General features: G+C 36.6%; 1 protein-coding gene across 3 annotated transcripts in view; it reads left to right on the top strand.

The window, feature by feature from the left end:
• Positions 1-26,598, top strand: part of RPS6KA6 (ribosomal protein S6 kinase A6) — a gene marked incomplete at both ends in the record, with an annotated part of 175,961 nt that overhangs the window by 78,136 nt on the left and 71,227 nt on the right. For all 3 annotated transcript variants that reach the window (XM_082610162.1, XM_082610160.1, XM_082610161.1), the window contains 2 exons: positions 411-491; positions 11,171-11,250. In XM_082610162.1, the coding sequence (XP_082466288.1) occupies positions 411-491; positions 11,171-11,250 (161 nt within the window). The remainder of the gene's footprint in view (positions 1-410; positions 492-11,170; positions 11,251-26,598) is intronic.

Here is a 26,598-nt window from a genome sequence, read left to right as displayed (position 1 = left end):
ATTCTTTTATTTCAAGATTCTTATTTTTTCTGTCTATCTGTTTTGGTATTGCATATTGAGAAAGCACAGCTACCTGCATACACTTATATATACTGTCTTCCAGGCTGTGATAACAATAACACTGTGCTCAGTTTTAGTCAATAAACTCATTTGAACAATTTGGAGACTAATATATAATAATTCTTATTTACCAAATAACTTTGTGTCTCCTTAACCCATCTCTAGATCTAAACTGAATTTGTTAGCTTTCTGAGAATATGGTAATTACTGTCTAGGAATATAGACTGCAAATTTGGTCACTTATAAAGTTATGTTTTATATTTCCATGTTTTTGTTTGGTGAATTACTGATGGGATCTCTACTGAAATTATATACGAGAGCAATATATTCTACCCTTCTATAATTTTTAGTTCGAGACAGAGTTCGGACAAAGATGGAGAGGGATATACTGGTGGAAGTAAATCATCCATTTATTGTCAAATTGCACTATGGTATGTAATCTTTTTTTAAAAAAAAATATGGAATTAGAGAACTAAGATTTCCTTTCAGACAGTAATATAACAGGATATAAATACTTCAAACGGGAAATTAATATGGAATAATTTAATACGCTGAACTATGTAAAATGTATTTATCTGAAATATGAATTAATATCTAGCTTTTAGTTGTATTTCCTGTTTTTTGTTTGTTTGTTTGTTTGTTTTGCGGTACATGGCCCTCTCACTGTTGTGGCCTCTCCCGTTGCGGAGCACAGGCTCTGGACGCACAGGCTCAGTGGCCATGACTCACGGGCCTAGCTGCTCCATGGCATGTGGGATCTTCCTGGACCAGGGCACAAACCCGTGTCCCATGAATCAGCAGGCGTACTCTCAACCACTGCACCACCAGGGAAGCCCCAGTGTTTCCTGTATTTGTTGGTTAACTTGTCTGAGGTAACAAGATAGTGTCTTCTGATTACTTGTCTAGTAGTATATCTGTACTAGGCTATACCTCCAGGGATTTTAGGCTACAAACTACTGTGATAATTTCTTCAAAACATTTTTGTGTTTGCAAGGGCTCCTCTTACATGTTCGTAATGAGCATATTAATCTTACTTCCTTATTCTGTTGAAGAGGACCATATGGGATATTAGTCTATTTGAGTTATTTTTTCTTATGTTTGGCAGGAGAAGAATACCAGTGAGAAGCAATAGGTACAATGGAAAGAACATGAATTTGGAGTCAGACAGTTCTGAGGTTTTTTTTTTTTTTAATAGTTGACTTACAGTATTATATAAGTTTCAGGTGTACAATATAGTGATTCACAATTTTAAGCTTATAGCCCATTTATATTTACTATAAAATATTGGCTATAAACCTTGTACTGTACGATATATATTTGTAGCTTATTTATTTTATACATAGTAGTTTGTACCACTTAATCCCCTACCCCTGTCTGGCCCCTTCCCCCCATCTCCCCAATGGTAACGACTAGTTTGTTCTCTATATCTACGAGTCTGTTTCTTTTTTGTTATATTCACTAGTGTGTTATATTTTTTAGGTTCCACACAGAAGTGGTATCATACAATATTTTTCTTTGATTTTCATTAAGCATAATATTCTCTATATCCTTCCATGTTGTTGAAATGGCAATATATCATTCTTTTTTATGTCTGATTAATAACCTTCTGTGTGTGTGTATGTGTGTGTGTGTGTGTGTGTGTACACCACATCTTTTTTTATTTTCTTCTCTTTTTTTAATTGGAGTATAATTGCTTTACAATGGTGTGTTAGTTTCTGCTTTATAACAAAGTGAATCAGTTATACATATACATATGTTCCCATATCTCCTCCCTCCTGCATCTCCATCCCTCCCAACCTCCCTATCCCACCCATCCAGGTGGTCACAAAGCACAGAGCTGATCTCCACGTGCTATGCGGCTGCTTCCCACTAGCTATCTGCTTTATGTTTGGTAGTGTATATATGTCTATGCCACTCTCTCACTTTGTCAAAGCTTACCCTTCCCCCTCCCCATATCCTCAAGTCAATCCTCTAGTAGGTCTGTGTCTTTATTCCCATCTTACCCTTAGGTGCTTCATGACATTTTTTTTTCTTATATCCCATATACATGTGTTAGCATACAGTATTTGTCTTTCTCTTTCTGACTTACATCACTCTGTATGACAGACTCTAGGTCCATCCACCTCACTACAAATAACTCAATTTTGTTTCTTTTTATGGCAGAGTAATATTCCATTGTATATATGTGCCACATCTTCTTTCTCCATTCATCCGATGATGGACACTTAGGTTGTTTCCATTTCCTGGCTATTTTAAATAGAGCTGCAATGAACATTTTGGTACATGACTCTTTTTGAATTATGGTTTTCTCAGGGCATATGCCCAGTAGTGGGATTGCTGGGACATATGGTAGTTCTATTTGTAGTTTTTTAAGGAACCTCCATAGTGGCTGTACCAATTCACATTCCCACCAGCAGTGCAACAATGTTCCCTTTTCTCCACACCATCTCCAGCATTTATTGTTTCTAGATTTTTTGATGATGGCCATTCTGACCGCTGTGAGATGATATCTCATGGTAGTTTTGACTTGCATTTCTCTAATGATTAATGATGTTGAGCATTCTTTCATGTGTTTGTTGGCAATCTGTATATATTCTTTGGAGAAATGTCTATTTAGATCTTCTGCCCATTTTAGGATTGGGTTGTTTGTTTTATTTGTTATTGAGCTGCTTATAAATTTTGGAGATTAATCCTTTGTCAGTTGCTTCAATTGCAAATATTTTCTCCCATTCTGAGGGTTGTCTTTTGGTCTTGTTTATGGTTTCCTTTGCTGTTCAAAAGCTTTGAAGATTCATTAGATAACAATTGTTTATTTTTGTTTTTACTTCCATTTCTCTAGGAGGTGGGTCAAAAAGTATCCTGCTGTGATTTATTTCATAAAGTGTTCTGCCTATGTTTTCCTCTAAGAATTTGATAGTTTCTGGAATTACATTTAAGTATTTAATCCATTTTGAGCTTATTTTTTTGTATGGTGTTTCGGAGTGATCTAATCTCATACTTTTACATGTATATGTCCAGTATTCCCAGTACCACTTATTGAAGAGGCTGTCCTTTCTCCACTGTACATTCCTGCTTCCATTATCAAAGATAAGGTGACCATGTGTGTATGGGTTTATCTCTACGCTTTCTATATGTTCCGTTGATCTATTTTTTCGGTTTTTGTGTCAGTACCATACTGTCTTGATTACTGTAGCTTTGTAGTATAGTCTGAAGTCAGGGAGCCTGATTCCTCCAGCTCCGTTTTTCATTCTCAAGATTGCTTGGATATACGGGGTCTTTTGTGTTTCCATACAAATTGTGAAATTTTTTGTTCTAGTTCTGTGAAAAATGCCAGTGGTAGTTTGATAGGGATTGCATTGAATCTGTAGATTGCTTTGGGTATTAGAGTGATTTTCACAATGTTGATTCTTCCAATCCAAGAACATGGTATATCTCTCCATCTATTTGTATCATCTTTAATTTCTTTCATCAGTGTCTGTGTACAGGTATTTTTCTGCATACAGGTATTTTGTCTCCTTAGGTAGGTTTATTCCTAGATATTTTATTCTTTTTTGTTCCAATGGTAAATTGGAGTGGATTTTTTATTTCACTTTCAGATTTTTCATCATTAGTGTATAGAAATGCAAGGGATTTGTGTGCATTAATTTTGTTTCCTGCTACTTTACCAAATTCATTGATTAGCTCTAGTAGTTTTCTGGAAGCATCTTTAGGATTCACTATGTATAGTATCACGTCATCTGCAAACAGTGACAGCTTTATTTCTTCTTTTCCAATTTGGATTCCTTTTATTTCCTTTTCTCCTCTGATTGCTGTGGCTAAAACTTCCAAAACTATGTTGAATAAGAGTGGTGAGAGTGGGCAACCTCGTCTTGTTCCTGATCTTAGTGGAAATGGTTTCAGTTTTTCACCATTGAGGACGATGTTGGTTGTGGGTTTGTCATATATAGCCTTTATTATGTGGAGGAAAGTTCCCTCTATGCCTACTTTCTGCAGGGTTTTTATCATAAATGGGTGTTGAATTTTGTCAAAAGCTTTCTCTTCATCTACTGAGATAATCATACATTTTTTTCTCCTTCAATTTGTTAATATGGTGTATCACATTGATTGATTTGCGTATATTGAAGAATCCTTGCATTCCTGGAATAAACCCCACTTTATCATGGTGTATGATCCTTTTAATGTGCTGTTGGATTCTGTTTGCTAGTATTTTGTTGAGGATTTTTGCATCTCTGTTTATCAGTGATATTGTCTTGTAGTTTTCTTTCTTTGTGACATCCTTGTCTGGTTTTGGTATCAGGGTGATGGTGGCCTCGTAGAATGAGTTTTGAAGTGTTCCTCCCTCTGCTATATTTTGGAAGAGTTTGGGAAGGATAGGTGTTAGCTCTTCTCTAAATATTTTATAGAATTCACCTGTGAAGCCATCTGGTCCTGGGCTTTTGTTTGTTGGAAGATTTTTAATCACAGTTTCAATTTCAGTGCTTATGATTTCTCAGTTCATATTTCCTATTACTTCCTGATTCAGTCTTGGCAGGTTGTGCTTGTCTAAGCATTTGTCCACATCTTCCATGTTGTCCATTTTATTGGCATAGAGTTGCTTGTAGTAATCTCTCATGATCTTTTTTTATTTCTGCAGTGTCAGTTGTTACTTCTCCTTTTTCATTTCTAATTCTATTGATATGATTCTCCTCCGTTTTTTTATTGATGAGTCTGGCTAATGGTTTTTCAATTTTGTTTATCTTCTCATAGAAGCAGATTTTAGTTTTATTGATCTTTCCTATCATTTCCTTCATTTCTTTTTAATTTATTTCTGATCTGATCTTTATTGCTTATTTCCTTCTGCTAACTTTGGTTTTGTTGTTGTTGTTGTTCTTCTTCTTCTTTCTCTAATTGCTTTAGATGCAAGGTTAGGTTGTTTATTCGAGATGTTTCCTGTTTTTTATGGTAAGATTGTATTGCTATAATCTTCGATCTTAGGAGTGCTATTTCTGCATCCCATAGATTTTGGGTCATCGTGTCTCCATTGTCATTTGTTTCTAGGTATTTTTTGATTTCCTCGTTGATCTCTTCAGTGATCACTTCGTTATTAAATAGTGTATTGATTTGCCTCCATGTGTTTGTATTTTTTACAGATCTTTGCCTGTTATTGATATCTTGCCTCATAGCATTGTGGATGGAAAACATACTTGATACAATTTCAATTTTCTTAAATTTACCAAGTCTTGATTTGTGACCCGAGATATGATCTATCCTGGAGAATATTCCAGGAGCACTTGAGAAAAATGTGTATTCTGTTGTTTTTGGATGGAATGTCCTATAAATATCAATTAAGCCAATCTTGTTTAATGTATCATTTAAAGCTTGTGTTTCCTAATTTATTTTCCTCTTGGATGATCTGTCCATTGGTGAAAATGGGGTGTTAAAGTCCCCTACTATGAATGTGTTACTGTCGATTCCCCCTTTTGTGGCCATTAGTATTTGCCTTATGTATTGAGGTGCTCCTATTTTGGTTGCATAAATATTCACAATTGTTATATTTTCTTCTTGCATCAATCCCTTGATCATTATGTAGTATCCTTCTTTGTCTCTTGCAATAGTCTCTATTTTAAAGTCTATTTTGTCTGATATGAGAATCACTACTCCAGCTTTCTTTTGATTTCCGTTTGCATGGAATATCTTTTTCCATCCCCTCACCTTTAGTCTGTATGTGTCGCTAGGTGTGAAGTGTGTGTCTTGTACACAGCATATATTTGAGTCTTGTTTTTGTATCCGTACAGCCAGTCTGTGTCTTTTGGTGGGAGCATTTAGTCCATTTACATTTAAGGTAATTATCAATATATATGTTCCTATTCCCTTTTTCTTAATTGTTTTCGGTTTGTTATTGTAGTTCTTTTCCTTCTCTTGTGTTTCTTGCCTAGAGAATATCTTTTAGCATTTGTTGTAAAGCTGGTTTGGAGTTGCTGAACACTCTCAGCTTTTGCTTGTCTGTAAGGTTTTAATTTCTCCATCAAATCGGCATGAGATCCTTGCTGGGTAGAGTAATCTTGGTTGTAGGTTTTTCTCCTTCATCACTTTAAATATATCCTGACACTCCCTTCTGCCTTGTAGATTTTCTGCTGAAAGATCATCTGTTATCCTTATGGGGATTCCCTTGTGTGCTATTTGCGGTTTTTCCCTTGGTGCTTTTAATATGTTTTCTTTGTAGTTAGTTTTTGATAGTTTGCTTAATACATGTCTTGGCGTGTTTCTCCTTGGATTTATCCTGTATGGGACTCTCTGTTCTTCCTGGACTTGATTAAATATTTCCTTTCCCATATTAGGGAATTTTCAACTATAATCTTTTCAAATAGTTTCTCAGTCCCTTGCTTTTTCTCTTCTTCTTCTGGAACCCCTATAATTCGAATGTTGGTTGTCCTGGAAGTCTCTGAGACTGTCCTCAGTTCTTTTCATTCTTTTTTCTTTATTCTGCTCTGCAGTAGTTTTTGTCCTGGAAGTCTCTGAGACTGTCCTCAGTTCTTTTCATTCTTTTTTCTTTATTCTGCTCTGCAGTAGTTTTTTCCACTATTTTATCTTCCACATCACTTATCCATTCTTCTGCCTCAATTATTCTGCTATTGATCCCATCTAGAGTATTTTGAATTTCATTTATTATGTTGTTCATCATTGCTTGTTTCCTCTTTAATTCTTCTAGGTCCTTGTTAAATGTTTCTTTCATTTTCTCTATTTTATTTCCAAGATATTGGATCATCTTTACTATCATTATTCTGAATTCTTTTTTCAGGTAGACAGCCTATTTCCTCTTCATTTGTTAGGTCTGATGCATTTTTATATTGCTACTTCATCTGCTGTATGTTTTTCTGTCTTCTCATTTTGCTTATCTTACTGTGTTTGGGGTCTCCATTTTGCAGGCTGTAGGTTCGTAGTTCCCGTTGTTTTTGGTGTCTGTCCCCAGTGGCTAACGTTGTTTCAGTGGGTTGTGTAGGCTTCCTGGTGGAGGTGACTAGTGCCTGTGCTCTGGTGGATGAGTCTGTATCTTGTCTTTCTGGTTGGCAGGTCCACGTCTGTTGGTGTGTTTTGGAGTGTCTGTGGATTTATTATGATTTTAGGTAGGCTCTCTGCTAATGTGCGGTGTTGTGTTCCTTTCTTGCTTGTTGTTTGGCATAGTGTGTCCAGCACTGTAGCTTGCTGGTCGTTGAGTGCAGCTGGGTGCTGGTGTTGAGATGCAGATCTCTGTGAGATTTTTGCTGCTTGATATTATGTGGAGCTAGGAAGTCTCTTGCAGACCAGTGTCCTGAATTTCGCTCTCCCACATCCAAGGCACAGCACTGACTCCTGGCTGCAGCACCAAGAGCCTTTCATCCACATGGCTCAGAATAAAAGGGATAAAAAGTAGAAAGAAATAGAAAGAAAGAAAGAAAGAAAGAAAGAAAGAAAGAAAGAAAGAAAGAAAGAATGAAAGAAAAGGGGTAAAATAAAATAAAATAAAGGAAGATAAAATAAAATAGTTATTAAAATAAAAAATAATTGTTAAGAAAAATACTTAAAAAGCAAAAAGAAAAATGGACGGATAGAACCCTAGGACAAATGATGAAGAAAGCTGTACAGACAAAATCTCACACAGAAGCATACACTTACATACTCACAATAGAAGGAAAAGTGGAAAAAATAATAAATATTGCCATCAAAGTCCACCTCCTCAATTTGGGATGATTCGTTATCTATTCATGTATTCTACAGTTGCAGGGTACAACAAGTTGATTGTGGAGCTTTAATCCAGTGCTTCTGAGGCGGCTGGATAAGATTTCCATTTCTCTTCTTTGCTCACACAGCTCCCGCATCTCAGCTTTTGATTTGGCCCCGCCTCTGTGTGTAGGTCGCTGGAGGGCGTCTGTTCTTTGCTCAGACAGGACAGGGTTAAAGGAGCAGCTGCTTTGGGGACTCTGGCTCACTCAGGCCGGGGAAGGAAGGGGTGCAGATGCAGGGCGAGCCTGCGGTGGCAGAGGCTGGTGGGACGTTGCACCAGCCTGAGGCACGCCGTGCATTCTCCCAGGGAATTTGTCCCTTGATCCTAGGACCCTCGCAGTGGCAGGCTGTACAGGCACCCTGGAAGGAAGGTGTGGATAGTGACCTGTTCTCACACACAGACTTCTAGGTGGTGGCAGCAGCAACCTTAGCATCTAATGCCCATCTGTGAGGTCGGCACTGTTAGCCACGGCTCATGCCCGTATCTGGAGCTCCTTTAAGCAGAGTTTGTAATCCCCTCTCCTTGCACATCAGGAAGCACAGATGGAAGAAAAAGTCTCTTTCCTCTTTGGCAGGTCTAGACTTTTCCCCTGACTCCCTCCCAGCTAGCCGTGGTGCACTAACCACCTGCAGGCTGTGTTCACACCGCCTACCCAAGTCATCTCCCTGCACTCTGACTGAAGCCCGAGCCTCAGCTCCCAGCCCCGCCTGCCCCGGCGGGTGAGCAGAGAAACCTCTCACGGCTGGTGAGTGCTGGTCGGCACTGATTCTCTGTGCAGGAATCTCTCTGCTTTGCCCTCCGCTCCCTTGTTGCTGTGCTCTCCTCCCTGGCTCTGAAGCTTCCCCCCTCCACCACCCACAGTGTCCACATGTAATGGGGCTTCCTAGTGTGTGGAAAATTTTCCTCCTTCACAGCTCCCTCATACTGGTTCAGGTCCCGTCCCTATTCTTTTGTCTCTGTTTATTCTTTTTTCTTTTGCTGTACCCAGGTACGTGGGGTGTTTCTTGCCTTTTGGGAGGTCTGAGGTCTTCTGCCAGCATTCAGTAGGTGTTCTGTAGTTGTTTCACGTGTAGATGTATCTCTGGTGTATCTTTGGGGAGGAAGGTGTTCTCTGAGTCTTACTCTTCCGCCATCTTCCCGATTCCTCCCACCACATCTTTTTTATCCATTCACCTGTTGATGGACACATAGGTTGCTTCCCTGTCTTGACTATTGTAAAAAATGCTGCTGTGAACATTGGGGTCCATATATTTTTTGTGGTAATATATTCATTTTCTTCAGATATATACCCAGGAGTGGAATTGCTGGATCGTATCATAATTATATTTTTATTTTTTTGATGAACCTCCATACTATTTTCCACAGTGGCTGCACCAATTTACATTCCTTCTGACAGTGTATGAGAGCTCCCTTTTCTCTACATCTTCTCCAACATTTGTTATTTGTAGACTTTTTGATGATAGCCATTCTGACAGGTGTGAGTTGATACGTCATCATTGTTTTGATATGGGGTTTTGATACTCTGATGATTAGCGATGTTGTGCATCTTTTCTTGTGCCAGTTAGCTATCTGTATATCTTCTTTGGAAAAATGTCTATTCAGGTGTTCTGCACACTTTTTAATTGGGTTGTTTGTTTTTCTGATGATGAGATATATGAGCTATTTATATGTTTTGGATATTAATTCCTTATTGGTCATATCATTTGCAAATATTTTCTCCCATTCAGTAGGTTTGTTCATTTCATTGATGTTTCCTTTGCTGTGCACATGCTTTTAATTTTAATTAGGTCCCATTTGCTTATTTTTGCTTTTGTTTTCTTTGCCTGAGGAGACAGATTGAAAAAAAATCATGCTATGATTTATGTCAAAGTGTATTCTGCCTGTGTTCTCTTCTAGGAGTTTTATGGTTTAGGTCTTTAATTCATTTTGAGTTTATTTTTGTATGTGGTATTAGAGAATGTTCCAATTTCATTCTTTTACATGCAGCTGTCCAGTTTTCCCAGCACCACTTCTTGAAGAGACTGTTTTTTCTCCATTGTATATTCTTGCCTCCTTTGTCATAGATTAGTTGACCATAAGTGTGTGGGTTTATTTCTGTGCTCTCTATTCTGTTCCATTGATCTGTATGGCTCTTTTTGTGTCAGTGCCATACTGTTTTGATTTTTGTAGCTTTCAGCATGGTCTAAAAGTCAGGGAATGTGATGCCTCTAGCTTTGTTCTTCTTTTCCAGTATTGTTTTGGCTATTTGGGGTCTTTTGTGTTTCCATACAAATTTTACAATTATTTGTGCTATTTCTGTGAAAAATGCCATTGGTATTTTGATAGTGATTGCATTGAATCTGTAGATTGCTTTGGGTCACCAATATTAATTCTTCCAATCTATGCAGTTCTGAGTTTTAATCATGGCTCCATTGCTAGTTTAATGTATGCATGAGATTGTGGCATTTGGCTTCCCTGGAGAATTCAAAGGCATATACATTATTAAATCACTGATCCAATCTACTATGTCACTCTCAATTTTTGAAATTTAAAAATATAGCAGCTATTGACTTTATTCTTAGGTAATTTTGACAAATAATGCATTATAGTATGTACCCAAATCTCTTTGTAAAAATCCCTCTAGAATTTTCCACCCATTATTCTTTTATTCCCCATTACCCTAATGGAATGAGAGTAGTAGTATCATCTAAAGATCTCCTTCCTTGAATCTCTAGGATTTCGTTAGATTAATCACTAAACACCAGTTGTGTTCAAAACATTCTATTCAATTCAGTGGGCTGTAGAGGTGAAATAATCTCTGATCTCAAGAAATTTATAATCTAATGGGAACACAGACATGTAAGACCAATTAATTGTATAAATCAAAATGGATTAAGTACCATAAGAGAGACATAAATAAAGTGCAATGTGATCTCAAAAGTAGTAAGAAGTAATTCGGATGGGGAAGAGGTTAAGGATGCTATTAGGGAAATGTGAAAAGAGGGAAATCCTTAATAGAAGAAAGCTAAATAGAGGGGGTGGCATTTTTGTTGAGCTTGCCAGAATTAGTAGATTTTCAGTAGGTGGAGAAGTAGAGTTCAGGCAATTGCAGTAGAACATGGTGCTCCATAAATCAGGAAAACGATGGTGGTACAAGTTTCTGTGTAAAGCTACATCCAAGGTTGATTATGTTCTGGGAAGGGGTTTATAGCTTTTTCAACACTAGTTTTAATTTTGAGATGATGTTATCCAATCATGGACCATGTGAGTAAATGCTTAATTGTTTTATAATGCTCAGTAATAAAATTCTAAACATATAAATTAATTAAAAACTATGCTAAGCTTTGTAAGCCTTAAAAATATTATTACTACATTCTAATTTCTAATTAGCCTTTCAGACTGAAGGGAAGCTATATTTAATACTGGATTTTCTCAGGGGAGGAGATGTCTTCACAAGATTATCCAAAGAGGTGAGTATTTGTAAATTTTTGCTGTATTTTATTAAAACAAAACTAAGAATAATTGTTTTTTTTTCTTTTGCTAATTACTTTTTTTCCTACAGAAATTTTAAATAATAATTGTTTTTTGTTACATAGTATTTAGTGAATGTGCCAGTTAATGGCATTTTCTGTCTGCCTCTCATTTAGATCATCTCAATGTGTTACTCATTTTTCCCTTAGGCACAAGATCAGTATAAATAACTGGATGAAGTAGCTAGGGGCAAGCCTAGGACTTTGGCTACTCAAGCTACCAAAATGCCTCTGGGAGTAGTGTTTAATTTATTCATGTTTAAAATAGCTTTATGGAGGTACAGTTGACGTACACTAAACTGTACATATTAAAGTACATGCTTTGATAAATTTTGACATTTGTATAAACTTGTGAAACCATCAACACAATCAAAATAATTAGTTTATTCATCATCCCCAACAGTTTTCTTATGCCCTTTTTTAATACTTCCTTCCTGCCCGTCCCCTACTGAATCTGCTTTCTGTCACTGTTTGGTTTGCATGTTCTAGGACTTTATATAAATGGAATCATATAGTATGTATTCTTTTTTTTTTTTGGTCTGGCTTTTAAACTCAGCATAATTATTTTGAGATTCATCCAAGTGGTTGTGTATATCAGTAGTTCATTTTTATTGCTGAGTGGTATTCCACTGTATGGATATACAATGATTTGTTTATTCATTCACTTGTTGATGGATATGTGTGTTTTTTGCAATTTTTGGATATTACTAAATAAAGCTGCTACAAACTTTCATGTACAAGTGATTGTATGGACATGTGTTCATTTTTCATGGTTAAATACCTAAGAATATAATGACTGGGTTATATAGTAGGTCTATATTTTGACATTTTAAAGACACTGTCAAACTGTTTTCCAAAGAAAACTGTTATATAATTTGTTATATAATTTTTACATTCCCACCAGCAGTATATGAGAGTTTCAGTTGCTCCATATCCTTACCAACATTTGGTATGGTCAGTCTTGTTTTAATTTTGAACCTCTGGTAAGTGTGCAGTGATACCATATTGTGGTTTTGAATTGCATTACCTTAATGACTAATGATGTTAGGCGTCTCTTCATGTGCTTATTTGACATATATCTTTTTTGATGAAATGTCTGTTTAAATCTTTGGCCCGTTTTTTATTGGGTAGTTTTCTTATTGAATTTTGAGTCTTTATATAGTTTGGATGGTAAGTCCTTTATCATGTATGTTTGAAAATATTTTCTTCTGGTTTATGACTTGTCTTTTCGTACTCTTTACAGGGTCTTTCAAAAAGCAGAAGTTCTTAATTTTGATGAAGTCTGATTTATATTTTTTTTTTCCCTTTATGAATTGTGTTGTTTGGTGTCCTGATAAGGAATATTCGCCTAATCCACAAAGATTTTCTCTTATGTTTTCTAGAAGTTTTGTAGTTTTTGGTTTTACATTTATGTTTATAATCAATTTTGAGTTCATTTTCATATATGGTGATAAATATGTGTTGAAGTCCTTTTGTTCATGTATAGATATCTCATTGTTTTAGCATCATCATTGGAGAATACTGTGCTTTCTCCACTCAGTTACCTTGCATTTTTTGTTGAAAATCAATTGACCATATATGTGAAGATCTATTTGTAGACACTGTTCTGTTCCATTGATCTGTTTGTCTGTCTTTATGTCAATACAACACTTTCTTGATTACTGTACTTTTATAATATGTCTTAAAGTCAGGTAGTGCAAATCCTTGAGCTTTGCTCTTCTTTTTCAAAGTTGTTTTGCCTCTTCTAGGTCCTTTGCATTTCCATATCAATTTAAAAATCAGCTTTTCACTTTCTACCAAAAAAAAGCCCGCTGGGATTTTGATTGGGATTGTATTGAATCTGTAGTTCAATTTGCAGATAATTGACATTTTCACAGTATTGAGTCTTCCAATACATGAACATAGTGTATCTCTCCATTTATTTAAGTCTTCTGTAATTTGTCTCAGCAATGTCTTGTCATTTTCAGTGTACAGGTCTTGCATGTCTTTTGTCAGATTTATCTCTAAGTATTTTATTTTTAAAAAATGTCACTGTAACTGGAATTACTTTCTTAATTTTATTTTCAATTTGGATGGAAATATGATTACTATTTTTGTATATTGGACTTTGTATCCCACAGTATAATTAAACTTACTGATTTTATCTAGCAACATTTTGGTAGACTGCAAATAGAACTTTCTATTGGTAATCTGCACATAAGGAGTTTTACTTCTTCTTTTCCATTATGGACATCATTTGTTTGTCTTTGTTACACTGGCTTGATCCTCCAGATCAGTGTTGAAAAGTATTGGTAAGAGCAGAGATTCTTGCCTTATTTCTGATTTTAGGGGGGGAAGCATATTTTCACCATAAATTACAAAGTTAAGTATAGGTATTTTTGCATGTTCTTTATCAGGTTGAGAAAGTTCCCTTCTATTACTAGTTTGTTGGGTTTTTATCAGGAATATATGTTAGATTTTGTCAAATGCTTTTTTTTTGCAGTTATTGAGATGATGATCATGTTTTTTTTCTTCTTTAATCTTTTAATATGGTGAATTACATTGATTGATTGTCAAATGTTGAAGCAGCCTTGCATCTGTGGATGAACCCCATGTAGTCATGATGTATTATCCTTTTTGCATATTATTGGACGTTATTTACTAAAAGTTTGTTAAGAATTTTTGCATCTATTTTCATGAGAGATACTTGACTGTAGTTTTCTTTATTGTTTATATCTAATTTTGGTGTCAGCAATTCTGGTTTCATAGAATGAGTTGGGTAGAATTTTCTCCTCTTCAGTTTTCTGGAAAGTTCAATGTTAAATTGTCATTAAATGATTGATAGTATTCACTAGTGAAGCCCTATGGGCCTGAAGTGTTTTTTTTAATGGTACATTGTTTAACTATAAATTCAATTAATTTAATATACTTGGGGCTATTCAGTTCATGTTTCTTTTTGAATGAGCTTTAGTATCTTGTGTCTTTTAATGAATTTGTCCATTTCATCAGTTATCAAATTCATTGGCATAAAGTTTTCATAATATCCCTTTATGACTTTTATAGGTGTAGAATTGTTAGTAATGTTGATATCATCATTCCTGATGTTGGTATTTTGTGTCTTCTTTTTTCATCTCACTTAGCCTTGCTAGAGGTTTATCAATTTTATTGTTCTTCTTAGAGAATCAGCCAGCTTTTGGTTTCACTGATTCTCTCTATTGTATTTCTGTTTTCTGTTTCATTGTTTTCCACTTTAATCTTTATTACTTCATTTTTCTCTGCTTAATTTTGTGTTTCACTAGCTTTTCTGGTTTTTAAGATGGAAGCAGAAGTTATTGATTTGAGACTTTTTCTTCTTTTCTAATATAAGCATATAGTGTTACAAGTTTCCCTCTAAATACTGCTTTAGCATCATCTCACTAATTTTGATATGTGATGTTTTTATTTTCTTTTAGTTCGTGTTTTCTAATTTCCTTTTATTTCTTCTTTGTTTCATGTGTTATTTAGAAGTATGCTAATTAATTTAAAAATATTTAGGCAGTTTTCAGATAAATTTCTATTATTGATTTCTAATTTAATTTTATTGTAGTCGTAAAGCACACTTTGTATGACTTGAATTCTCTTAAATTCACTTAAATTATTTTATGCTTCAGTATATGGTATATCTTGGTAAATGTTCCATGTGTACTTGAGAAGACTTTGTATTCTGCTTTTGGGTAGTAGAAGGTTCTGTAAATGTCGATTAGATTAATTTGGTTGATAGTGGTATTAAGTCTACTATATTCTTCCTAATTTTTTCTCTACATGTTCTAACATTTTTTTTGAGAGACAGGGATTGAAACCTTTTACTATAATTATGGATTTATCTATTTCTTCTTGAATTTCTGTCAGATTTTGCTTCATGTATTTCAAAGTTCTGTTATTAAGTGCATAAACATTTAGGGTTATCATTCCCTCTTGGTGAATTGACCCTTTGTCATTATGAGATTACTTATTTTATCCCTGCTAATGTTCTTTGCTTTGAAATCTACATCAATGTTAATACAGTCATTCCAGGTTTAAAAAAAAATAGTGTTAGTTTAGTATATTGTCTTCCATATTTTTATTTAATCTATTTGTCCTTATATTTAATGTGCAGTACTTAAGGCAGCATATAATTGTCCTTGTTTTTTATACAGTCTGAAAATCTATGCTTTTTAATGGGTGTGTCAGACTTGTTACATTTAATCTGACTATTGATACGGTTGGGTTTGAATCTCCATCTTTCTATTCATGTTTTTTTGTTGTTGTCCCTTCTGTTCTTTGTTCTTTTATTCCTCTTTTGCTGCCTTTTTTTTTCTTTTTTCTTTTTTTTTTTTTTTTTTGTGGTACGCGGACCCCTCACTGTTGTGGCCTCTCCCGTTGCAGAGCACAGGCTCCAGACATGCAGGCTCAGCGGCCATGGCTCACGGGCCTAGCCACTCTGCGGCATGTGGGATCTTCCCAGACTGGGGCACGAACCCATGTCCCCTGCATCGGCAGGCGGACTCTCAAACACTGTGCCACCAGGGAAGCCCTGCTGTCTTATTTTTAATTAATTATTTTTCATGATTTTATTTTTATACCTTTGGTTGGCTTTTTATCAAAATAACATTTTGTTGTTGTGTATTTTAGTAGTTGCTTTAGCGTTTGTAGTATAAATTTTTAATTCAGGAGTCAGGAATCTATAGTCACAGGCCAAATATGACCTGTTGATTTTTTTGTAAATTAAGTTTTATTGGGACACAACCACACCCATTTGTTTAGGTATTGTCTATGGTTGTTTTTGTGCTTCAGTGGCAGCATAATTGTATGGTCATTTTTTATTGGATGGCAGGTGTTATGAATTTAATTTTCTTGTACTCTAGATACTTGTGTTTTCTTATAAGTAGTATTTACCTTTGTTCTGGGATGCAGTTAACCTGTTGAGTCTTGCTTTTAACCTTTGTTATGTGGTACCAAAACAGAATTTAGGATTAATTTTTCCCAATACTGAAACATGACCCTTCTTAGTACTCTAACCAGCCTATCAATTATGAGATTTTTCACTCTCACTGTTTGGTACAGGACTTATCCTGGTCCTTTGTGAGTTCTGTGAATTCCTTTTAAAAAATTTTTTAGGGTTGTTCTTTTCCTGGGCTCAAGTAGTTTCTTTAGATCCATGATTGGGAATTCTTCATTGGATGACAGACATCCTGAAATTCACCTTGTTAGGTGATGGATATTTTTGTATTCCTATAATTATTATTGAACTTTGTTCTGGAATTTGTGTGGAACTAGTTTATTTCAGATTGTTAAACTGGACCAGAACAGTGTCTAATCGGGATGATTTTACACCACTATGAAGCATCTGATTACTCTGTCCAGTGCCCTGTGAATTATGAGGTTTTCTCTTCTGTGTGGAGGTAATAGGAACTATTCCTGGCCCTGTGTGAGTTCCATGGATTAGTCCCTCTAATACTTCCATTGGTTATTATTCTGGCTCAGGTTTCCTCACTCACATGTGCTGAGCATTTCTCTGCTGAATACTTGAGACAGACCATCTACATAACTCTACAGTTCTCTCTCTGTAATTCTCCCTTCTGTACTCTATCTTGTGAATTCTGTCCTTCTGGTCTCCCCACTCTCTCAGCTCCATCTCATCAACTCAGGAGCCTTCCAGGCTGTGGCCTGACTTTGCCCTCCTTGCATTGGTGCTTAAGAACTCTTTCCAGGTAGTGAGCTAGGACAGTTGTAGGGCTGTTTCCATCTCTCAATATTCACTGTCCTTTTTTGCCTGATGTCCAGTGTCTTGAAAAGTGTCATTTCATATATTTTGTCCTGTGTTTTAGTTGTTTCAGATGGGAAACTAAATCCTGTCTTTGTCTACCTCATTTTGTCTTGAAGCAGTAGTCTGGGAGTAGAATTTTAATTGGGTGATAGTGGTTCAACATTTCACTTCCAGAATTAAAATATGGGAAAACTACTCTTGATTCTCAGAATTCTAGAACTTGCTGTGAGAAAGGAGCATTGTGATTCTGGGATGCTAGCTAGTGCTTAAGTGGCTAAGACCTGTCTCCCTGTCTACCTCTACCTGTCTACCTCCAGTATAGAACATTCCATGCATGAACATAGACTGTGACCTTGGTATATTCTTTACTCTAGAACAGAGTTCAGTATGTGATAGGGTCTGTCTAGGACCCCCTTCCCAGAGTGTCTTTAAAGGACCTTATTAAAAGCTGTTTCCAAGACACAGAGGGACAATAGTATAACAAGTATTCATGATTTCTTGTGTTAGATTGTAGAAGTGTGAAGAATATGTTTGAGAAATTCTTACTTGTAGTCATTTCTAATTTTCTTTTAAACTCTTCAGACCTCCATTCTCGATGTGGGACTATCTAAACCCATACTAGCACAGAGATGCAGTCAGTAAGTTTTGATTCCTAAGTCTGGAATATTAGGTAAGAACAAGCATTTTAAATGCATTTCCCAAAAGACAATAAATTCATATATTCATTGAACAGGCTGCTAAGAAATGATTTAATGGTTACTTCTATAGACAGCTTATTAATAAGTTTTTATTGGTTATACTTCATGTGTATGTACAAAAAACTGCTATATCATCAAAAATGAGAACTTACTCTTTATGCCTTAGAAAAAGACTTTTAAAAATACATTTTTGTATTTGTTAAAGAAATTTATAATGTATGTCATATATATTTTAAAGGGAATGGCACCTCCCCAAATTTCTCTCCTCACAAACACACACACACACACACACACCTCTTAGATCATACCATATTTTGCTAATGTCAAGAAAATACAATGAGATGAATGGCTGAGAATTATAAAGCTTCCAGTTCTTCCAGAATTAATTTGTAGACTTAACAAAATCTCAAACAAAGTCCCAATAGGAATTCTTGTTTGAAATTGACAGATGATTTTATCAGCGTGCTTGGAAAAGTAAATAAGTGAAAAGAACTAAGACATTTTGAAAATAAAGATCACCATTTCCTTGCCCTACCTCTTGTTTAAAACTTTATAAAGCTACTGCTATAAGCAAACCATCACAGTCTCAACACAAGATTAGAAACATACTGTATAGTCCAGGAATATTCTGGTATATATGACTTACCATATATTATTATAATAGAGGAAGAATCACAAGTTAATGGCAAAGAGATTGATTGTTCAGTAAACCATATGTGAGAAATTGGTTAGAAATTTCAGAAAGAAAAAAAAAAACATTTTAAATTGTTACCACTAACTCATACAAAGATAAATCTTACTTACATTAAAGAACTAAATCTTGAAAACCTCTCATCCTAAAAGAAAATGCAACTGAATGTGTAGTTGACTATTGAATGGGGGTCTCCTAAATCATTAAAGTAATGAAATAAAATCATACAGAAATTATATATAAATTTGACTACATAAAATTAAGAATTACTGAACATCAAAAACCAGCACAAAGTGGGGAAAATATTTACAAGTAATATGATGGAGGACTGACATTTTTAATAATTAAAGGGCCTGTACCAATTGAAAAAACAGTAAGTAAATAATGGAAGATAGGAAAAAACATTGCTGATAATTCACTAAAAAAATAGAAAGTCCACTAGACATGGAAAATTATATAGCCTAAGAATCAGAACAATTTATTACAGTTTTGTATATCAAATTAGAAAATATATTTTAAAAGGGTATACTCAATGCTATCATGGATGTGGTAAGACAAATGCTTTCATAAGCTGCTGATGGGAGTGTAAGTTATTGTAACCCTTTGACAAATAATTTTGTTCCGTATGTCGAGAGTCTTGGACTATTTATTCTCCTTGACTGCCTAGTATTTGCTTTCTTATTTCTCAGAAATCCATTTTAGGGAAATAACCATAAATATTAAAAATATATATGCATATTACAGAGTTATTTATAATAGTGAAAAACTGGAAATAACCTAAATGAACATTAGATAAATTATAGTAAATTAGTATGTTGAGATTGTACAGCTATTGACAACTCTTTATTAATAAGTTAAAGATATAGACGAATGCCTATAATATAATATTAAGTGGGGGAAAAGGAGGCCACAAAATAGTTTATGTAGTGTGATCTCAAATATGTTAAAACACACACCTTCATACATACATACGTGAACGACTTGAAGAGCAGACAGAAAGACTAGCAGTCCTTACCTCACGGTGCTGGGGTTTTAGATGATTTTTATTTAGGGGGAGACTCAGGATAATTAATGAATAGAAAAGCATTAATGGTAGTGAACCTGAAACTTAAAAAGTTGTAACATAACATATGGCAGAAGTGGCTTCTGGGGAAGAGGTAGTTCTTAGGGATAATTCTTTCTGAGTTCAAATCCTGCCTGCTTCTTACTGTGTTTTTCTAGGCAAGTTACTTTATCACTCTGAGTCTCCATATGTAAGGTGGTGATAATACCTACCTCATAGGGTTGTTTAGAAGATTGTAATAACATAATGAAAAGTGGCTGGCACGTGAGAGTTACTTAATAAGTTTCTTATTTGTGTCCATCATGAAGCTTTCCTCAGAGACAATCTTTTCTTGTTTTTTTTATTTTTTTTATTTTTTATTAGTTTCTGCTTTATAACAAAGTGAATCAGTCATACATATACATCTGTTCCCACATCCCTTCCCTCATGCATCTCCCTCCCTCCCACCCTCCCCATCCCACCCCTCCAGGTGGTCACAAAGCACCGAGCTGATCTCCCTGTGCTCTGCGGCTGCTTCCCACTATCTATCTACCTTACGTTTGGTAGTGTATATATGTCCATGCCTCTCTTTCGCTTTGTCACAGCTTACCCTTCCCCCTCCCCATATCCTCAAGTCCATTCTCAAGTAGGTCTGTGTCTTTATTCCCGTTTTATCCCTAGGTTCTTCATGACATTTTTTTTTAATTCCATATATATGTGTTAGCATACGGTATTTGTCTTTCTCTTTCTGACTTACTTCACTCTGTATGACAGACTCTAGGTCTATCCACCTTGTTACAAATAGCTCAGTTTCGTTTCTTTTTATGGCTGAGTAATATTCCATTGTATATATGTGCCACATCTTCTTTATCCATTCATCCGATGATGGACACTTAGGTTGTTTCCAGCTCCGGGCTATTGTGAATAGAGCTGCAATAAACATTTTGGTACATGTCTCTTTTTGAATTATGGTTTTCTCAGGGTATATGCCTAGTAGTGGGATTGCTGGGTCATATGGTAGTTCTATTTTTAGTTGTTTAAGGAACCTCCATACTGTTCTCCATAGTGGCTGTACCAATTCACATTCCCACCAGCAGTGCAAGAGTGTTCCCTTTTCTCCACACCCTCTCCAGAATTTAGTGTTTCTAGATTTCTTGATGATGGCCATTCTGACTGGTGTGAGATGATATCTCATTGTAGTTTTGATTTGCATTTCTCTAATGATTAAGGATGTTGAGCATTCTTTCATGTGTTTGTTGGCAGTCTGTATATCTTCTTTGGAGAAATGCCTATTTAAGTCTTCTGCCCATTTTTGGACTGGGTTGTTTGTTTTTTTGCTATTGAGCTGCATGAGCTGTTTATAAATTTTGGAGATTAATCCTTTGTCAGTTGCTTCATTTGCAAATATTTTCTCCCATTCTGAGGGTTGTCTTTTGGTCTTGTTTATGGTTTCCTTTGCTGTGCAAAAGCTTTGAAGTTTCATTAGGTCCCATTTGTTTATCTTTGTTTTTATTTCCATTTCTCTAGGAGGTGGGTCCAAAAGGATCTTGCTGTGATTTATGTCATACAGTGTTCTACCTCTGTTTTCCTCTAAGAGTTTGATAGATTCTGGCCTTACATTTAAGTCTTTAATCCATTTTGAGCTTATTTTTGTGTATGGTGTTAGGGAATGATCTAATCTCAAACTTTTACAGGTCCCTGTCCAGTTTTCCCAGCACCACTTATAGAAGAGGCTCTCCTTTCTCCACTGTACATTCCTGCCTCCTTTATCAAAGATAAGTTGGCCATATGTGCGTGGGTTTATCTCTGGGCTTTCTATCCTGATCCACTGATCTATCTTTCTGTTTTTATGCCAGTACCACACTGTCTTAATTACTGTAGCTTTGTAGTATAGTCTGAAGTCAGGGAGCCTGATTCCTCCAGCTCTGTTTTTCGTTCTCAAGATTGCTTTGGCTATTCGGGGTCTTTTGTTTTTCCAAACAAATTTTGAATTTTTTTGTTCTAGTTCTGTGAAAAATGCCAGTGGTAGTTTGATAGGGATTGCATTGAATCTGTAGATTGCTTTGGGTAGTAGAGTCATTTTCACAATTTTGATTCTTCCAATCCAGGAGCATGGTATATCTCTCCATCTCTTTGTATCATCTTTAATTTCTTTCATCAGTGTCTTATAATTTTCTGCATACAGGTCTTTTGTCTCCTTAGGTAGGTTTATTCCTAGATATTTAGTTCTTTTTGTTGCAATGGTGAATGGGAGTGTTTTCTTGATTTCATTTTCAGATTTTTCATCATTAGTGTACAGGAATGCCAGAGATTTCTGTACATTAATTTTGTATCCTGCTACTTTACTAAATTCATTGATTAGCTCTAGTAGTTTTCTGGTAGCATCTTTAGGATTCTCTATGTATAGTATCATGTCATCTGCAAACAGTGACAGCTTTACTTCTTCTTTTCCAATTTGGATTCCTTTTATTTCCTTTTCTTCTCTGATTGCTGTGGCTAAATCTTCCAAAACTAGGTTGAATAAGAGTGGTGAGAGTGGGCAGCCTTGTCTTGTTCCTGATCTTAGCGGAAATGGTTTCAGTTTTTCACCATTGAGGACAATGTTGGCTGTGGGTTTGTCATATATGGCCTTTATTATGTTGAGGAAAGATCCCTCTATGCCTACTTTCTGCAGGGTTTTTATCATAAATGGGTGTTGAATTTTGTCGAAAGCTTTCTCTGTATCTATTGAGATGATCATATGGTTTTTCTCCTTCAACTTGTTAATATGGTGTATCACATTGATTGATTTGCGTATATTGAAGAATCCTTGCATTCCTGGAATAAACGCCACCTGATCATGGTGTATGATCCTTTTAATGTGCTGTTGGATTCTGTTTGCTAGTATTTTGTTGAGGATTTTTGCATCTATGTTCATCAGTGATATTGGCCTGTAGTTTTCTTTCTTTGTGACATCCTTGCCTGGTTTTGGTATCAAGGTGATGGTGGCCTCGTAGACTGAGTTTGGGAGTGTTCCTTCCTCTGATATTGTTTGGAAGAGTTTGAGAAGGATGGGTGTTAGCTCTTCTCTAAATGTTTGATAGAATTCGCCTGTGAAGCCATCTGGTCCTGGGCTTTTGTTTGATGGAAGATTTTTAATCACAGTTTCAATTTCAGTGCTTGTGATTAGTCTGTTCATATTTTCTATTTCTTCCTGAGTCAGTCTTGGCAGGTTGTACATTTCTAAGCATTTGTCCATTTCTTCCAGGTTGTCCATTTTATTGGCATAGAGTTGCTTGTAGTAATCTCTCATGATCTTTTGTATTTCTGCAGTGTCAGTTGTTACTTCTCCTTTTTCATTTCTAATTCTATTGATTTGAGTCTTCTCCCTTCTTTTCTTGATGAGTCTGGCTAATGGTTTGTCAATTTTGTTTATCTTCTCAAAGAACCAGCTTTTAGTTTGGTTGATCTTTGCTATCGTTTCCTTCATTTCTTTTTCATTTATTTCTGATCTGATCTTTATGATTTCTTTCCTTCTGCTAGCTTTGGGGGTTTTTTGTTCTTCTTTCTCTAATTGCTTTAGGTGCAGGGTCAGGTTGTTTACTCGAAATGTTTCATGTTTCTTAAGGTGGGATTGTGTTGCTCTAAACTTCCCCCTTAGAACTGCTTTTGCTGCATCCCAAAGGTTTTGGGTCGTCGTGTCTCCATTGTCATTTGTTTCTAGGTATCTTTTAATTTCCTCTTTGATTTCTTCAGTGATCACTTCGTTATTGAGTAGTGTATTGTTTAGCCTCCATGTGTTTGTATTTTTTACAGATCTTTTCCTGTAATTGATGTCTAGTCTCATAGCATTGTGGTCGGAAAAGATACTTGATACAATTTCAATTTTCTTAAATTTACCAAGGCTTGATTTGTGACCCAAGATATGATCTATCCTGGAGAATGTTCCATGAACACTTGAGAAAAATGTGTATTCTGTTGTTTTTGGATGGAATGTCCTATAAATATCAACTAAGTCCATCTTGTTTAATGTATCATTTAAAGCTTGTGTTTCCTTATTTATTTTCATTTTGGATGATCTGTCCATTGGTGAAAGTGGGGTGTTAAAATCCCCTACTATGATTGTGTTACTGTCGATTTCCCCTTTTATGGCTGTTAGTATTTGCCTTATGTATTGAGGTGCTCCTATGTTGGGTGCATAAATATTTACAATTGTTATATCTTCTTCTTGGATCGATCCCTTTATCGTTATGTAGTGTCCTTCTTTGTCTCTTCTAATAGTCTTTATTTTAAAGTCTATTTTGTCTGATATAAGAATTGCTACTCCAGCTTTCTTTTGATTTCCATTTGCATGGAATATCTTTTTCCATCCCCTTACTTTCAGTCTGTATGTGTCTCTAGGTCTGAAGTGGGTCTCTTGTAGACAGCATATATATGGGTCTTGTTTTTGTATCCATTCAGCCACTCTGTGTCTTTTGGCGGGAGCATTTAGTCCATTTACATTTAAGGTAATTATTGATATGTATGTTCCTATTCCCATTTCCTTAATTGCTTTGGGTTCGTTATTATAGGTATATTCCTTCTGTTGTGTTTCTTGCCTAGAGAAGTTCCTTTAGCATTCGTTGTAAAGCTGGTTTGGTGGTGCTGAACTCTCTCAGCTTTTGCTTGTCTGTAAATGTTTTAATTTCTCCATCAAATCTGAATGAGATCCTTGCTGGGTAGAGTAATCTTGGTTGCAGGTTTCTCTCCTTCATCACTTTAATTATGTCCTGCCACTCCCTTCTGGCTTGTAGAGTTTCTGCTGAGAGATCAGCTGTTAACCTGATGGGGATTTCCTTGTGTGTTATTTGTTGTTTTTCCCTTGCTGCTTTTAATATGATTTCTTTGTGTTTAATTTTTGACAGTTTGATTAATATGTGTCTTCGTGTATTTCTCCTTGGATTTATTCTGTATGGGACTCTCTGTGCCTCCTGGACTTGATTAACTATTTCCTTTCCAATATTGGGGAAGTTTTCAACTATAATCTCTTCAAATATTTTCTCAATCCCTTTCTTTTTCTCTTCTTCTTCTGGAACCCCTATAATTCGAATGTTGGTGCGTTTAATGTTGTCCCAGAGGTCTCTGAGACTGTCCTCTGTTCTTTTCATTCTTTTTTCTTTATCTTGCTATGCATCAGTTATTTCCACTATTTTATCTTCCACCTCACTTATCCGTTCTTCTGCCTCAGTTATTCTGCTATTGATCCCATCTAGAGTATTTTTCATTTCATTTATTGTGTTTTTAATCAATGCTTGATTCATCTTTAGTTCTTCTAGGTCCTTGTTAACTGTTTCTTGCATTTTGTCTATTCTATTACCAAGATTATGGATCTCGGAAATAGAATCTTGGATCAGCTTTACTATCATTATTCTGAATTCTTTTTCAGGTAGACTGCCTATTACCTCTTCATTTGTTAGGTCTGGTAGGTTTTTATCTTGCTCCTTCACCTGCTGTGTGTTTTTCTGTCTTCTCATTTTGCTTATCTTACTGTGTTTGGGGTCTCCTTTTTGCAGGCTGCAGATTCGTAGTTCCCGTTGTTTTTGGTGTCTGACCCCAGTGGCTAAGGTTGTTTCAGTAGGTTGTGTAGGCTTCCTGGTGGGGGGGACTAATGCCTGTGTTCTGGTGGTTGAGGCTCGATCTTGTCTTTCTGGTGGACAGGTCCACATCTGGTGGTGTGTTTTGGGGTGCCTATGGCCTTATTATGTTTTTAGGTAGCCTCTCTGCTAATGGGTGGTGTTGTGTTCCTGCCTTGCTAGCTGCTTGGCATAGGGTGACCAGCACTGTAGCTTGCTGGTCGTTGACTGAAACTGGGTGCTGGTGTTGGGATGGAGATCTCTGGGAGATTTTCGCTGCTTGATATTATGTGGACCTGGGTGGTCTCTTGTGGACCTGTGTCCTGATGTTGGCTCTCCCACTTTCGAGGCACAGCACTGGCTCCTGGCTGCAGCACCAAGAGCCTTTCATCCACCCGGCTCAGAATAACAGGGAGAAAAAGTAGAAAGAAAGAATTAGTAGAAGAAAGAAAGAGAGAGGGAAAGAAAGGAAGAAGGGAAGAAAGGAAGGAAGGAAGGAAGGAAGAAAGAAAGGAGGGAGGGAGGGAGGAAGGATGGAAGAAAGAAGGAAAGAAAGGAGGGAGGGAGGGAGGAATGAAAGCAAAAGGAAGAGTGAATGGAAGAAGGGAGGGAGGGAGGGAGGAAGGAAAGAAAGAAAGAAAGACAGGAGGGAGGGAGGAAGGAAAGAAAAAGAAAGTGGAAAGAAGAAGAGTGGGAGGGAGGGAGGGAGGAAAGAAAAAGAAAGAAGGAAAGGAGCAGCGGAAGGAGGGAGGGAGGAAGGGAAGGTAGGAAAAAAAGAAAGAGCAGGTAAAGTAAAATAGAATAAAGTATGAAATATAGTAGCGTTATTAAAATTAGAAAGTAATTATTGAAAAAAAACGGACCGATAGAACCCTGGGACATATGGTGGAAGCAAAGCTATACAGAGAGAATCTTACACAGAAGATTACACATACACATTCACAAAAAGAGAGCAGGGGGAAAAATCAAAAATCTTGCTCTCTAAGTCCACCTCCTTAATTTGGAATAATTTGTTGTCAAAAGAGGAAAAGGGGGGAAAGTCTTAAATCTTGTCCTCAAAGTCCACTTCCTCAATTTGGGATGATTCGCTGTCCATTCATGCACTCCACAGACGCAGGGCACATCAAATGGACCGTGGAGCTTTAATCCGCTGCCTCCGAGGCTGCACAGAGAGATTTCCCTGTATCTGCTCTGCTCTCACTGCTCCCGGGTCTCAGCCTTGGACCTGGCCCCGCCTCTGCGCGTAGGTCGCCGGAGGGGGTCCGTTCTTTGCTCAGACAGGACGGGTTTAAAGGAGCCTCTGATTCGGGGGCTCTGGCTCACTCAGGCAGAGGGGAGGGAGGGGCGCGCAGTGTGGGGCGGGCCTGCGGCGGCAGAGGCCGGCGTGACGTTGCAGCAGCCCGTGGCGCTCCGTGCGTTTTCCCGGGAAAGCCGTCCCCGGGTCTCGGGACCCCGGCAGTGGCGGGGTGGACAGTGACCCGCGCTCGCACACAGGCCCCGCG

Source organism: Mesoplodon mirus (assembly GCF_964341445.2).
Source record: "Mesoplodon mirus genome assembly, chromosome: X".
Classification (NCBI taxonomy): Eukaryota; Metazoa; Chordata; class Mammalia; order Artiodactyla; family Ziphiidae; genus Mesoplodon; species Mesoplodon mirus.
The sequence above is the reverse complement of the archived record's forward strand: the minus strand, read 5'-3'. Positions and strand labels throughout refer to the sequence as shown.